The sequence below is a fragment of the Pseudorasbora parva genome, chromosome 2, assembly GCF_024679245.1.
Source record: "Pseudorasbora parva isolate DD20220531a chromosome 2, ASM2467924v1, whole genome shotgun sequence".
In the NCBI taxonomy this organism is placed as follows: domain Eukaryota; kingdom Metazoa; phylum Chordata; class Actinopteri; order Cypriniformes; family Gobionidae; genus Pseudorasbora; species Pseudorasbora parva.
The window spans coordinates 49,651,087-49,664,761 of NC_090173.1; the positions used below are offsets into that span (position 1 = coordinate 49,651,087).

Sequence of the window (13,675 nt, forward strand, 5' to 3'; positions counted from 1 at the left end):
GGGATTCAGCAGCACGTGTTTTCAGTGTAGTTTTGTGAGTGTCGCAGTTTCCAATAGCTTTCATTGTGAGATTGCCAGTCGAGAGGATGACAGCCCGAGTGTTCTGCTCGTTGAGCGCTGTTTTATTGTGTCTGTCTGACTTTTTGAGCACAATAGACGCTGGAGTCGTAGGTGAGAAGGTCTTTTAGCTTCATTACACAGTCTGAGGAAATGCATAAATAAGTGCCCTACAAAATATGAATATGAAATGCAGTACATTTAGTTGCAATAGAGAACTTATGAGTAACATATTGGCTGTCCATGTCTTCTTTTAGCATTGTACTTGTTACACACCCTACTATACTAGGCTAGGTTGCAGCACTCTTTGTCTTTGAAACTGATTGGCACAGTTTGAGACGGATAATATCTATACTGGATTTGAATCAGATAAAAATGAATATCATGTCTGAGACCCATTATAACCCCCCTGACTTGTAAAACTATTACAGCACTCCCTGGTCTCTCCTAATGATCCTCTTGAATCCTCTTCTGTAGTGTCTGCTCAGTGTCCGATGACTCTGATGGTTGTGCCGTCCAGTCGAGGATGCACTTCTGATAGAGGCTGCTCTGGAGGACAAAAATGCTGTCGCTTTGGCAGTGTACATGTGTGTGTGCCACCTGTTTTCAGTGAGTTTCAATTAATGATGGACTAGAGGTATCAAAAGAAACACAGAAGCTGTCTTCATTCAGAAGTTTATAGTAAACTTCACAAATTGCAAAGAAACGGCAAGTTTGAACCAAAACATGAAATAGAAATATGTTTTCTGTCATGTGTCTGCTAAACAGCAAAGCCAGGAGTGTGTCTCGACACAAAATCTGGAGCTGGAAATTGTGCTGAGTTGTGTGTTTATGACCATGACTGTCCTAACAATGAGAAATGCTGCAGCAATGGATGTGGACGTCAGTGTATGGCTCCATATACAGGTATTTGTATGATTTTTATTTTTATTTTTTAGATTGTTTGGGTCAGGTTTTTTTTTTTTTTCTTCTTCTGTTGTCACATACATGCATACTGCACTCAATGAAACCTGAAGTACCTGAATTCAGCTCATAGCACTATTTTAAGCACTGAATAGCTTTACAAAATTAGGAGATCAATAATAACAATAATTTAAGGGTTATTACAGTGATTAGCATATGGCTTTGTATCGTAGAAACCCTGGAGTATATCCGAACACTCTAAAAATGGCTGGGTTAAAAACAACCCAATTGGCAACCCAGCGCTGGGTAAATATTGGACAGAACACATGCTGGGTTAAATGAACCCAGTGGCATTTTAACCCAGCAGGCTGGGCTGTTGAGAAACCCCAAAATGTAGTCAATTTTACCATTAATGGATTTGCTATTCTGGGTTATTCTTGCTGGGTTGTTCTTAAAATTTCTCCTGTGCCTTAGCCTACTGTAAAACTAGAAAATCATGAAAGAACGAATGCATGTTTAGACTGTTAAAACAATAATTTTTATTGCTTGACAAATGGTACAATACACAAATGTGTTAAAATTGGCAACAATGACAACTACAAACCTAATATAGTCGGTCAATTTGTTCATGTTTAAATCAAACTTTTATTTTAATGGCTTGCCGTGACCTTTGAGTGTCTGTGTTCATATGAGTTTTCTCATGTCCTCAGTGACATGACAGAGTCTAAAAAGACAGTGAGCGTGTGTGGGGCCCCCGTCATTCACACAGAGACGCAAAACATGGAAGGGTAATATTTAAATAGTATTTAATATACACAGACACTCATGTATATATTCGGCTACAGTCTGGAGCCCTGTGTGACGCGACTGAAGGCAGCTGTAGGACCGAATATAGTCTACTTGTGACTCGATGCTATACAGATAGGCCATCGTCAATTTTTTTTAAATTTTAGTATGTAACTGTAGTACCGGTACTTATGACATTCCTACATAAAACCGTGGTTAATTTTTGTAAGGGGATCATGGTTCCGTGTAATCAATCACAAACTGTATTAATCAATCAGTATTACACATGCCTAACGTTACCTAAACTAACACGAGTCAGTAATGTAAGTTACATTGCATCAGATTCTGAGGTAAAACTTATGTCGTCTTAACGTCATGTAGGGCTGGGCGATATGAAGAAATATATCGTCTGGACGATAGAAAATGTCTATCGTTTTATATAAGGCTCTATCGCTTGCGCCACGATAAGGTGTTTACGGCAGAATTTTACGTCAAGATGCACCTCACGCCACGGCATGCCCATGCACGCTGCAATACATAAACAAACATGGAGGAAGACGGTGGTAGACGCGGTTCAGACCAGGGTAATTCTCAGAGTAATTATGCCAGAGTGGTGGAAAAGCGCTCAAAACAAACTTCAGACACAGACGCTGCAACAGGCTTTTACGCGTGGCACACCATATAGCCATATATTGAAATATTTTAATGGCAGGTGTAGGGATGGCGAAAACTAAACATTTTCTTGACCGACCACCGAGCCTCATTAGCCGGTTGAAACCGGTTAACCAAATATGCTGCGCTATTTGAAATAACAGCCGCGAGCCTCTCTCGCTCTCTCACACACTGTCCTAGCGCTGCCGCCTCCCTTCCACTCACGTCACTTTTTTTAAATCCCCCACAGCACGAAACACGAGTCCCGCAAACGCGCCATCGAGGAGCTTGTTAGTAATCTGAGGACAATGGCTCCTTAGTTTTGAAATGGTTTGGGTACAAGGTGATCTCGTTGAACATAAAGGCATTTGTCTAGCGTAAGAAGCTCATTTGAAACATTGCCGCGGCTCATTTAAGAAAATGACAGCTCCGAGACGCCGCTTTAGTTCGAGGTAGTGCTAACGGTAATAAAGAAAGATGATGATCAACACCTTATGTGTTACAACTGAAATGTAGATGTAATATATTTCCAAAAGTAAGCCCATTTTAAGCAAAAGGCACGCTTCATAATGTTGTCTGCCCTGGCTCTAACCTCGAGTGTTTTAGCCTGTTTACTTTTTGCAAACCTTGTGAGTGCGCAAACCCAAACGCTGTGACCTTGCATCGAATGTTTTTATTGGTTTATTAAGAACAAACAGGCGACTTATGAAAAATTGAGTGCGAGGGATATGTTCACTTCACACAAAGATTTTGGAATGAGATAGCCAATTGTAGTAGCGTTTAGTCCACTGTATAATAGCCTAATTTAGAGATCACTTAACGTTAACGTTGATACGGTCATCGGTTAACATCCCTAGCGGGCGTTAACTTTACCAACAGTCTTGCTTGAAAAAAAGGTTCTAAATAAAATAAATGTAGTCCATACTACCTTTATTTGTTTTGTATATCATATCAAACTGCATTTCCACGTTGCAATTTGGTATAGACTATTCATAAACTGAATTAACAGAAAAATTGCTATATTGTTATGTATAACGTTATCGGGATATCAAATGAGCTATATCGGGATATGAAATTTTGGCCATATCGCCCAGCCCTAACGTCATGTAATATGAATTGTTGCCGCAAAGAAAAAAAAACTAGCGCTCTTTACATGAAGGTAAATGTAATCTGACTTCTGCAGCGGTTGTGCTGAGACACTCGCGCTGTGACTCATTATATCCGACATTATATATTCTCCAACTCGGTCACAGTAATCCAGTAGTGCTGGCTTTGGGAATGGCCTCACAGGGCAGCCAAGCATCCTGGGAATTGTCTTTCATCCCCATGATAAATTTTCTCAGTCTAGAACGCACCAAATTCAAATTTCACATTTCTTCTACATTAGTGACCCAGTTTAAATACAGATTCATTTTCCCAGCACTGAAGTACCCGTTTAAAATACTGATCACTGTAAGTTACACCTCCCATTCATGATTTGATTTTGTGTTGTATCTGAGACTGAATGCTGCTTAAAGGACAGACTAAAGCTGATTTTTATATCCATTCAGTGAAGCCTGCAGCCCAACCGCCAATGCTTCCAGTGAATCCTGCAGCCCAACTGCCGGCGCTTAAAGCCAAACTGCTGTTACCTGCAGCCCAACCATTAAAGCCTGCAGCCCAACCATCATTGCCTGCAGGGGAGCCACCAAAGCCTGCAGCCAAACAGTTGTTGCCTTCATCCCCAGCCCCGTTGCCTTCATCCCCAGCCCCGTTGCCTTCATCCCCAGCCCCGTTGCCTTCATCCCCAGCCCCGTTGCCTTCATCCCCAGCCCCGTTGCCTTCATCCCCAGCCCCTCTGCCTTCATCCCCAGCCCCTCTGCCTTCATCCCCAGCCCCGCTGCCTTCATCCCCAGCCCCGCTGCCTTCATCCCCAGCCCCGCTGCCTTCATCCCCAGCCCCGCTGCCTTCATCCCCAGCCCCGCTGCCTTCATCCCCAGCCCCGCTGCCTTCATCCCCAGCCCCGCTGCCTTCATCCCCAGCCCCGCTGCCTTCATCCCCAGCCCCGCTGCCTTCATCCCCAGCCCCGCTGCCTTCATCCCCAGCCCCGCTGCCTGCAGCCCCAGCCCCGCTGCCTGCAGCCCCAGCCCCGCTGCCTGCAGCCCCAGCCCCGCTGCCTGCAGCCCCAGCCCCGCTGCCTGCAGCCCCAGCCCCGCTGCCTGCAGCCCCAGCCCCGCTGCCTGCAGCCCAAGCCCCGCTGCCTGCAGCCCAAGCCCCGCTGCCTGCAGCCCAAGCCCCGCTGCCTGCAGCCCAAGCCCCGCTGCCTGCAGCCCAAGCCCCGCTGCCTGCAGCCCAAGCCCCGCTGCCTGCAGCCCAAGCCCCGCTGCCTGCAGCCCAAGCCCCGCTGCCTGCAGCCCAAGCCCCGCTGCCTGCAGCCCAAGCCCCGCTGCCTGCAGCCCAAGCCCCGCTGCCTGCAGCCCAAGCCCCGCTGCCTGCAGCCCAAGCCCCGCTGCCTGCAGCCCAAGCCCCGCTGCCTGCAGCCCAAGCCCCGCTGCCTGCAGCCCAAGCCCCGCTGCCTGCAGCCCAAGCCCCGCTGCCTGCCGTGAACCCTGCAGCCCAACTGCCGAAGCTTAAAGCAAAAATGCTGATGCCTGCATTCCAACCGTCAAAGCCTGGGGCTAAACTATTGATGCCTGCAGCCCAAGCCCTGTTGCCTGCCGTGAACCCTGCAGCTCAACTGCCGAAGCTTAAAGCAAAAATGCTGCTGCCTGCAGCCCAACCGTCAAAGCCTGGGGCTAAACTGCTGCTGCCTGCAGCCCAACCGTCAAAGCCTGGGGCTAAACTGCTACTGCCTGCAGCCCAACCGTCAAAGCCTGGGGCTAAACTGCTACTGCCTGCAGCCCAACCGTCAAAGCCTGGGGCTAAACTGCTACTGCCTGCAGCCCAACTGTCAAAGCCTGGGGCTAAACTGCTGATGCCTGTAGGCAACCTGCCAAAGCCTGCACCAAATAAAACCATAAAAGCCTAAACACTTCATGCCAAATAAATGTACTGTTTATTGAAATGCATTTGTGCTTTTTATCTTTATTTTGAAGAGTTTCGTTTTTGGTACCAAAACATGGCACTAGTAGCCTGGATGCTAGCAGAACTTAGCCCCGCCCACAATTTTTAGGTCGGGCAGTTCAGTCTGGCCTCGCTCCATAGAGGAGAATTTATCCCCTGAACAGAAACTGTTCGGACCAATGAAATCATCAGGGCTGGGCTTTAGACAATGACGGACAGATGATCGACAGTAATGTAATCATGCACGTCATCAAAGGGGCTTGAATTATATTTGTTTGAATCCTAAACGGAGAGCTTGTTTGATGCATTCACCATCACAATTTCTCTCAGAAATGATCATGTTGGGTAAGTACTGTGTATCTTTTTTTTTTTTTTTTTTTTTTTTTTTACAACACCGGCAAAGATTGTGTATTCCAGCCTGATTTCAGTGTGCATGCAGACAGAGTTGCCAAGTTTTTACAACAAAACCTGCCAACTACTAGCCCTAAACAATACCCCCCCCCCCCCCCCCCCAATGAGCACAGAGAGTCAGGATCTCTGTTTAAAGTGTCATCCGAAGGGCAATTCTGTTACAATATAGCGTCCCCCTCACTATACTGGGGTGTTAGGACCCTCATAGATCACAGGATGAGCGCCCCCTGCTGGCCTCACGATCACCTCTACCAGCAGCAACCTAGTTTTCCCTGTTGGTCTCCAATCCAGGTACTGATCAGGCTCAGCCCTGCTTAGCTTCAGTGGGAAACCAGTCTTGGGCTACAGGGTGATATACAGGATAATATTTCTTCAGAAAGAGATCACTTCACTGCAAGTTAAGTGTATTGATTTAGTGTGTTGTTCCTACAGATACAATCATTGCCTGGTGGGAATACTGGAAGGTTTGGAGGGCCCAGGACCAACAAAGTTAGTGGAGATATTTGATCTGCCTGAAACTCCACTCCTTGCTCGCACTCATCACACTTGCACCGAACCCTGCAGAACCTGCGGCTTGTGCTCATGATCAGCCATATAATTTCATGTTTTGTTCTGTGTAGCATGTAACAGTTGCACTGGTACAGGGGTGAAATTTTTCATCCTGTCCTCTAGAGGGCAACAAAGGGAGGAAGTGTAGCATAGAGGAGAGGCATGGCAATGGAGTATGGCCCTGTCCCAAAAAACACCCTAAACCCTCATGCCTTATTCTACATGACCTTATTCTAGTGTTGTAGTCAAGACCACCTAAACCGAGACCAAGACAAGTCCAAGACTTTGAAGGGCAGAGACCAAGACAAGACCAAGACTTTGAAGTGCCGAGACAGAGTCAAGACCAAGACTAGTGCAAGCCCCCACACTTATGATAAAATGTGGAATATGCATATGACTGGCACTTCTCTCGTATGTGTGGGTGTGTAAGTGTACCATGAAAGAAGTTTTGATCAAATTATCAAAAGGCGTTGCAGCTTTGTAGGAATTAATCTTTTTCTTCTATAAGCAAATAACACTTAACTCTTCGTCAACGGGAAGCACTGAAGACGAGGTGTCCATATTGTTTACGGTCTATGGTGGACATAAACACCAAACTGACACTGACAGAGGGCGTGTTTGTTTTGTGAAAAACGCTCGATCGCATTTTAAAACTCAAAGTTCCCTAAAAATGCTAATCTCGATGAGGTATTCATCTCAGAAACAGTCCATTATGTCTTAAATGAATGTGAATAACAGGAGGTGGAATATGTATCATACAGATATGCATTTGTATGCTGCTTAAGCAAATTATTTTATATATTTACATATTTTTTATTTACAATTTGAAAATGTTATTGTGCAGATTTATTGTGCAAAAGCAAGGAAAAGAAACCCTGTACTTGCATTTTAATTTGATTAACTACAGTTTGATTTAACAAATATCTCACATGTGCAGGATTTTTACTGGTTCAAAAATGGTCTTTGGTGGTGGCTGACAGAGCTGGTCTCGCTCTCTCTCTCTCACACACACACACACACACACACACACACACACACACACACACTAAAAGTAGCCTATCCACATGATCTGCCAGAGTATAACTGACAATAAAAAAAAAAAAAACGCAAATGCACGCACGCACGCACGCACGCACACACACACACACACACACACACACACGCACACACACACACACACACACACACTAAAAGTAGCCTATCCACATGATCTGCCAGAGTATAACTGACAATAAATTTAAAAAATGCAACGAAACAGTAATTTTTGCTTATCTTATGTTGATATCGCATATTATGTATGATCTCTTATCTTGATGTTTCTTTTGTTGAATTGTTTTGGTATAGAATCATATCAATATTAGAAATAGCATTAACAGTTAACAAATAGCCACATTTTCTGCCATATACAATTTAATAAAATGATCAGCTAGCTAACAAACAACTTTGTTCTGTTTTCACCTCACTCCAAGCTAAATGATTTTAGACTATTTATTTTACTACACATTCAACATACATGAGCTGAAATACTGTGGATAGTTAAAACGAATAAATCTTACTCTCCAATCTTGCTAAATTGGGTAAGCACACTTGTGTTCTCATTTCTGAGGTGTTCTGAGTAAATCTGATTTGTTCAGTTCAGTGTTGAACAGATCAGTTCTTATTACCGTCGTTAAAATGATTCGGTTCAAATGAGTCATTTGGTCGTGAATCGGACATTAGCAGACCCGTTGGCTGCGTCTGAAACCTGGAAAATGCTGCCTTCGGAGGACACATTTGAAGGCAGGAAGGCATCAAGCTGTGTCTGAATCTAATGTTTGCTTCACTTCCTGTCTCCTGAGATAACTTCCTCTGATCTATTTTTGAAGGCAGCGTACATGTGTCCTTCGCTGCCCTTATTATCCCACAATCATGTGCTTTCCATTTAGTGACAATTGAGCTGGGGGAAAAAGATGGCATCCAGAAGTTGTGTTTGTGGGTCAGTTTCTGCGTAAATGTAAATTTTTTTACAAACATATTACACTTCTGATGTAATTTCTAGCGAGAAATCACTACTGTAGTAATTAAATATGTGTTTAGTTCTCACCAAAGCTCTCTCTATTTTGCTGTAGATCATTAAACTGTTACACTGCCTTAGGAGTCTGTCCGAAATTAGTTTCATGAGATACCTTCATGCACAAAATGCTGCCTTACAAGTCATTGTCTGATGAGGCAGCGAGGCAACGATTCAGCAGCCTAGGTTTTTGGATGCAGCCGTTGTGTGTGAATCCCCGCTGTTAGAACATCGCGGAAGGTTTGTCACACAGAAAGCACTTCATAACTGGATAGAATTTTTTTCCTGGTTATTTAAAGTATAATTTATGTCATCTGTTTAGCTGGTCAGAGAAGATCAGCGTTTTTTGAGCGCAAATCACCCCGAGCGGTAATTCAAAACAATTGTCCGAATGCGCAACGTTCAGCATGAATTCAGTCCTCTGAACTTTTGATTTAGATTAATATGTGAAATATGAGAGAGAAGCTAAGAAGGTGCTTATTTTGAAGACAGAGAGAGTGCGCGTGGGGTGGATTCTCTGCTCTTTATATGCCCTAAGCTGTAGTCTTGACCGGTCTTGAGATAAAATCCCGAGTCATCTTCGCCCAAGACCGAGACGAGACCGAGTAAAAATGTGGTCGATACCGAGACGAGACCAAGACCTTTAAAAAGTGCCGATCTCCAGTACTACAACAATACCTTATTCTACATCCTTTAATCCTACCCAATACATAAACTTAAATGCTACAAAAACTACCTTACTAACTATTAATAAGCAGTAAATTAGGAGTTTATTGAGGCAAAAGTCGTAGTTAATAGTAAATATGTGTTCCCCATACTAGAAAAAATTAAGCTAAAGTGTTACCAATTATACATGTATAAACATATATAATATATGGGATACATTCATATGTTAATATATTTGAATTGTTCCAAATTCTAATAGCTTCGTTTTTACTTTATATGTCACATATATTGCATATAATGATATTTCATACACATATTTTACATTTCCGAATGGGTGTTCATATTCCTGGACTTCCCACCTGAAATTGCCAAGAAGCAAATATGAGATGCTTACTTTACTATGAGGTGAAACGTCTAGTGAGGTCCGTGCCAGATGTTAAAGGGTTAGTTTGCCCATAAATGAAATTGATGTCATTAATGACTCACCCTAATGTCGTTCCACACCCGTAACACCTCCGTTCATCTTCATAACACAGTTTAAGATATTTTCTATTTTAGTCGCAGAGCATATGCACTCTTTGCACACCACACGGTACTGTCCATGTCCAGAAAGGGAATAAAAACATCATCAAAGAAGTAGTCCATATATAACATCAGTTGGTTGATTAGAATCTCTTAAAGCATCGAAAATACATTTTAGTCCAAAACTAATAAAAAAATAATGACTTAATTCAGCATCAGTCTTCTCTTCTGCGTTTGTTTTCTAATCTCAAATAAAGATTCAAACGGCCATGAATCAGTGAATCGATCAATGATTCGGATTGCCAATGTCACGTGACTTTAGCAGAGCAGTTTGGCAGTTTGATACGTGATCCAAACTGCTGAAATCACAAGACATTGGCACAAGACAATCCAAATCATTGATCGATTCACTGATTCATGGCTGTTTGAATCTTTATTTGAGGTTTGAAAACAAACATAGTAATGCCCACACTGTGAGCTGCAAGATGTCCATGGCAGTCAACGGACAACCTGAGGAAGGTATGCGAGGTGGACTTGATTGACTCTAGTCTCTCTAGTGTTCTCTGAGCCTCCAGCGTCTCCAGCGTCCCCAGCATCTCCAGTGTCTCCAGAGAGTCAAGAATTCCCACCCAGCCTCCCTCTCCCACCTCCTCAGTTAGTCCACCCCTCAGTGCCTTCCTCGCTGCCGTCCTTCCGCCCCTTTGCGCCATCCACATGCTGTGTGGGGATGCCGAGTGTCGTCTGGCCACCAGCTCCGTGCATCACTGAGAAGTCTCCATCTCTGCCTCCAGCCTCGGTGCCCCCTGCTCCGCCTTGGTCCGTCGACTCTTCGGCGCCCCCCTTGGCTCCTCCCTCCCTCAGCTCCACCAGGTACCATCGGTCATACGGCTTCTCCGGGCTCCCTCGTCTCTCCGGCTCCGCCTTGGTCAATCGTCGACTTGCCTTCACCTGTGGCTTCGTCTGGCTCCACCCTCCCTTCAGCTCCGCCTTCGTCCTCGGTCCCTCCAGATCAGATGCTGCCCTCTGGTCCACCGTCTCCACCTCGGGTGCTCATCACTGCGGGGACACCTCGGTCTCCAGGACCATCTGCATCGCGAGGGCTCCTCGGCTTGTCGGCTCCATCAGCTCCTCCGTGGCTCCTCCCACCATCCACTCCGCCCTGGGGCCTCGTCCTGGCTGGTTTCTGGCACATCACCCGGCTCCTGCTCCTGGCTTCCCTCTGGCTCCTCCCTTTCCATGTCTCCCCCTGGACTCTGGTTTCCACTCTGACCCTGTGTACCACCCCTGACTGTCAGTTTTGTGTTTCACGCCCTCCTCCTGAGCCCCCATTCACCCTCCTCTGATGTTATGTTACGGCGCAAGGACGCGCTTTTCCGGGAGGGGGCGTCATGTTACATGTATGCATGTCGTGTCTCTGTTAGTCTAGCTTGTGTTTCTCCCCTGTTTAGTTAATTAGTCATGTCAATCACCTGTGCCTTGTCTGTCACCTGCCCCTCGTTATCCTGTGTATTTATTCCCTCAGTCTGCCTTCAGTGTTTGTCGGTACTCGTTGATGTCTAGCTGTGTTGCATGTTTCCTTGAGTGTGTTAATAAATCCATGTTTATCGTTCTCCTTCGTCTCCGTGAGCTTATCTACGAGCACAGCCCGTAACAGTCCTATGTGTAAGGAATTGATTAGGATCAAATAACTCAAAGGGGTATTGAATTACAGTGAAAGGAACCGTGATACATATTAAATGATTCAAAATTTATATTTAAAACTTTATCAACTATTCATCCAGCGATACGTTGAAATTAGAGTACATTATCAATCTTGAATCGGAATATCACCCGTTACAAAGGCAATAATATCAATTTTATGTTCACTGTTCGTGAGCTTGGGTAACACAATCGAGTTGAGGCAGTAACTTATAAACACATAGCCAAAGACACTTGTATAGATGAAAAAGGTAAACAAAAGTTTATTGAACTATTCTAAACACACACAAACTAACAAAAACACACATTCACAGTTACTGGGAAAGGGAGGTTTGTTAATGGAAAGGAGTGAAGTCCAAATGATTTCTTATCTACAACCTGAGAATCAATATACCAGCAGGTCAACCTTAGATAAACGCTTAGATACATTTTTTTACCAGTTCAGCCAGAATGAAGAGTCATGTACTTGCGTTTGAATGCTCTTACGAGCATGGGTTCCTCTTAGCATGGCGTTGCTCGGCTGGTGGTCAGTTGTTGTGGTCAGAGGGATGAATAGTTGGTTTTGCGGGTTGAAAAGCCGGATTCTGGCGTTAGCTGGTTGCTACGCGACGGGTATCTCTGTGGCGCCACTGCGCGGACTCCAGGAAGTTTTCTATGGCGAGGTTCAGATGGAGTTTTGGAGTGTGGTGATGATGAAGAGTTCCGTGTAACAGTCAGTAACACGAAGCAAAACAAAAAGCAAAGATATCTTGTTGGCCCGGGAGTTTTAAAAGGTCCCTTCTTGGGGGCGTCTCTGGCCAATGAGATATTGTTGTGGGCGGGTGTCCTCACCACATCTCCTGTTCATGCATATCATTAGTGTAATGTCTGATTAAACACTTTTAGGGACCCAACTTTCCTATTGTGATCACAGTATATTTTACACAAATTTACCTTACAAGTAGAAACATTAGAAACATTACAAGTTACATGAAAATATACATAATACCTTAGTATATGTTTAAGTCGCCGTTGGATGGATTAATTCATGTTATTGAATCTATGGTTTAAGTTTACTATTCATGTCTGCATTGGTGTGAGGTCTTTGTGTTCAAAGAGCCTTTGGAATGCGCGGGTCGAGGGAGTAGGGGCATGACGAGGTGTCCTGTATAGTGTCTAGATTGATTCTGGGCCTTTGAAAAGCTCTTAGTGTCTTAGAAGTCTCCCGATAACGGTTTAAATTTATGCCTGTCGGTAATAAATGCATTCCTTCTTCATGAGGTTCTATTTGATGTTACGCTTGTAGAACAAAGAGGAAACGTCATGTGACTCATCTTGTCCTTGTGCTGGTTTTGAGATAACACAGGTATAAGTGGGAGAGATTTTGTCTCTGGGCCAGTTGGGGCATCCTTGATTAGTTTTACGATGGGTTCAGGTTTCGGAGAGGGGTCTCTGGAATGCTTTGTTGTGTCAACTCACTGCTGGAATATACATATTCCTACATATGTTTCATCCGTGCATCACTTCTGATGTAAATCCTACACATAGTTTTATAAATCAGGCCCCAAGACACTTCCTAGAGCTGGCCACCCAGCAAAACTGTGTGATCAGGGAAGAAGGGCTTTATTTAAGGAGGTGACCAAAAACCTGATGGTTACTCTGACAGGGTTCCAGCTTTTCTCTGTGGAGAGAGGAGAACCTTCCAGAAGAGCAACCGTCTTTGCAGCACTCCACCAATCAGGCCTATATGGTAGAGTGGCCAGACAGAAGCCACTCCTCAGTGAAAGGCCACCTGGAGTTTACCAAAAGGCACCTGAAGGACTCTCAGAGCAATTCTCTGGTCTGATGAAAGAAAGATTGAACTCTTTGGCCTGTATGGCAAACATCATGTCTGGGTGAAACCAGGCACCACTCATCACCTGGCCAATGCCATCCCATCAAGCATGGTGGTGGCAGCATCATGCTGTGGGGATTTTTGATGTTTTTTTTAGCTGCAGGAACTTGGAGACTATTTAGTCAGGATCGAAGGAGTGGCTACGGGACAACTCCGTGAATGACCTTGAGTGGCCCGGCCAGAGCCAAGACTTGAACCAGATTGAACATTTCTGGAGAGATCTAAAAAAATGGCTGTGCCCCCGACGCTCCCTGTCCAACCAGATGGAGCATAAGAGAGATGGGAGAATCGAACCAAGTGTGAAAGCACCCTCAGTCTGGCTGACAAAAAAACAAACAATGTCAATCAAACATTATTCTATCCTTGACTTCACTTTGTCATTCAAGATTAAATGCTCAGATTATTTTAGCATCTGCAATATACATAACACATTTAAAAAGAAGAGCACAGTAGTCTAAACTCCATCT

General features: G+C 44.5%; 1 protein-coding gene across 1 annotated transcript; it reads left to right on the plus strand.

The window, feature by feature from the left end:
* On the plus strand, positions 1 to 5,404 carry LOC137049111 (uncharacterized). Its single transcript, XM_067427498.1, has 4 exons — positions 1 to 171; positions 535 to 666; positions 826 to 963; positions 3,948 to 5,404. Exons 1-4 carry the CDS (start codon positions 87 to 89, stop codon positions 5,402 to 5,404), a joined length of 1,812 nt encoding a protein of 603 aa, XP_067283599.1. The 5' UTR covers positions 1 to 86.
* The last annotated feature ends 8,271 nt before the right edge of the window (positions 5,405 to 13,675 follow it).

Bases quoted from the DNA above. Each gene is read 5' to 3' on its own strand.
- LOC137049111 (XM_067427498.1), top strand. From the start codon at position 87: ATGACAGCCCGAGTGTTCTGCTCGTTGAGCGCTGTTTTATTGTGTCTG. The intron at 667-825 runs GTGAGTTTCAAT...TCTGCTAAACAG, and splicing joins GTGTGTGCCACCTGTTTTCA to CAAAGCCAGGAGTGTGTCTC. The intron at 964-3,947 runs GTATTTGTATGA...ATATCCATTCAG, and splicing joins GTGTATGGCTCCATATACAG to TGAAGCCTGCAGCCCAACCG.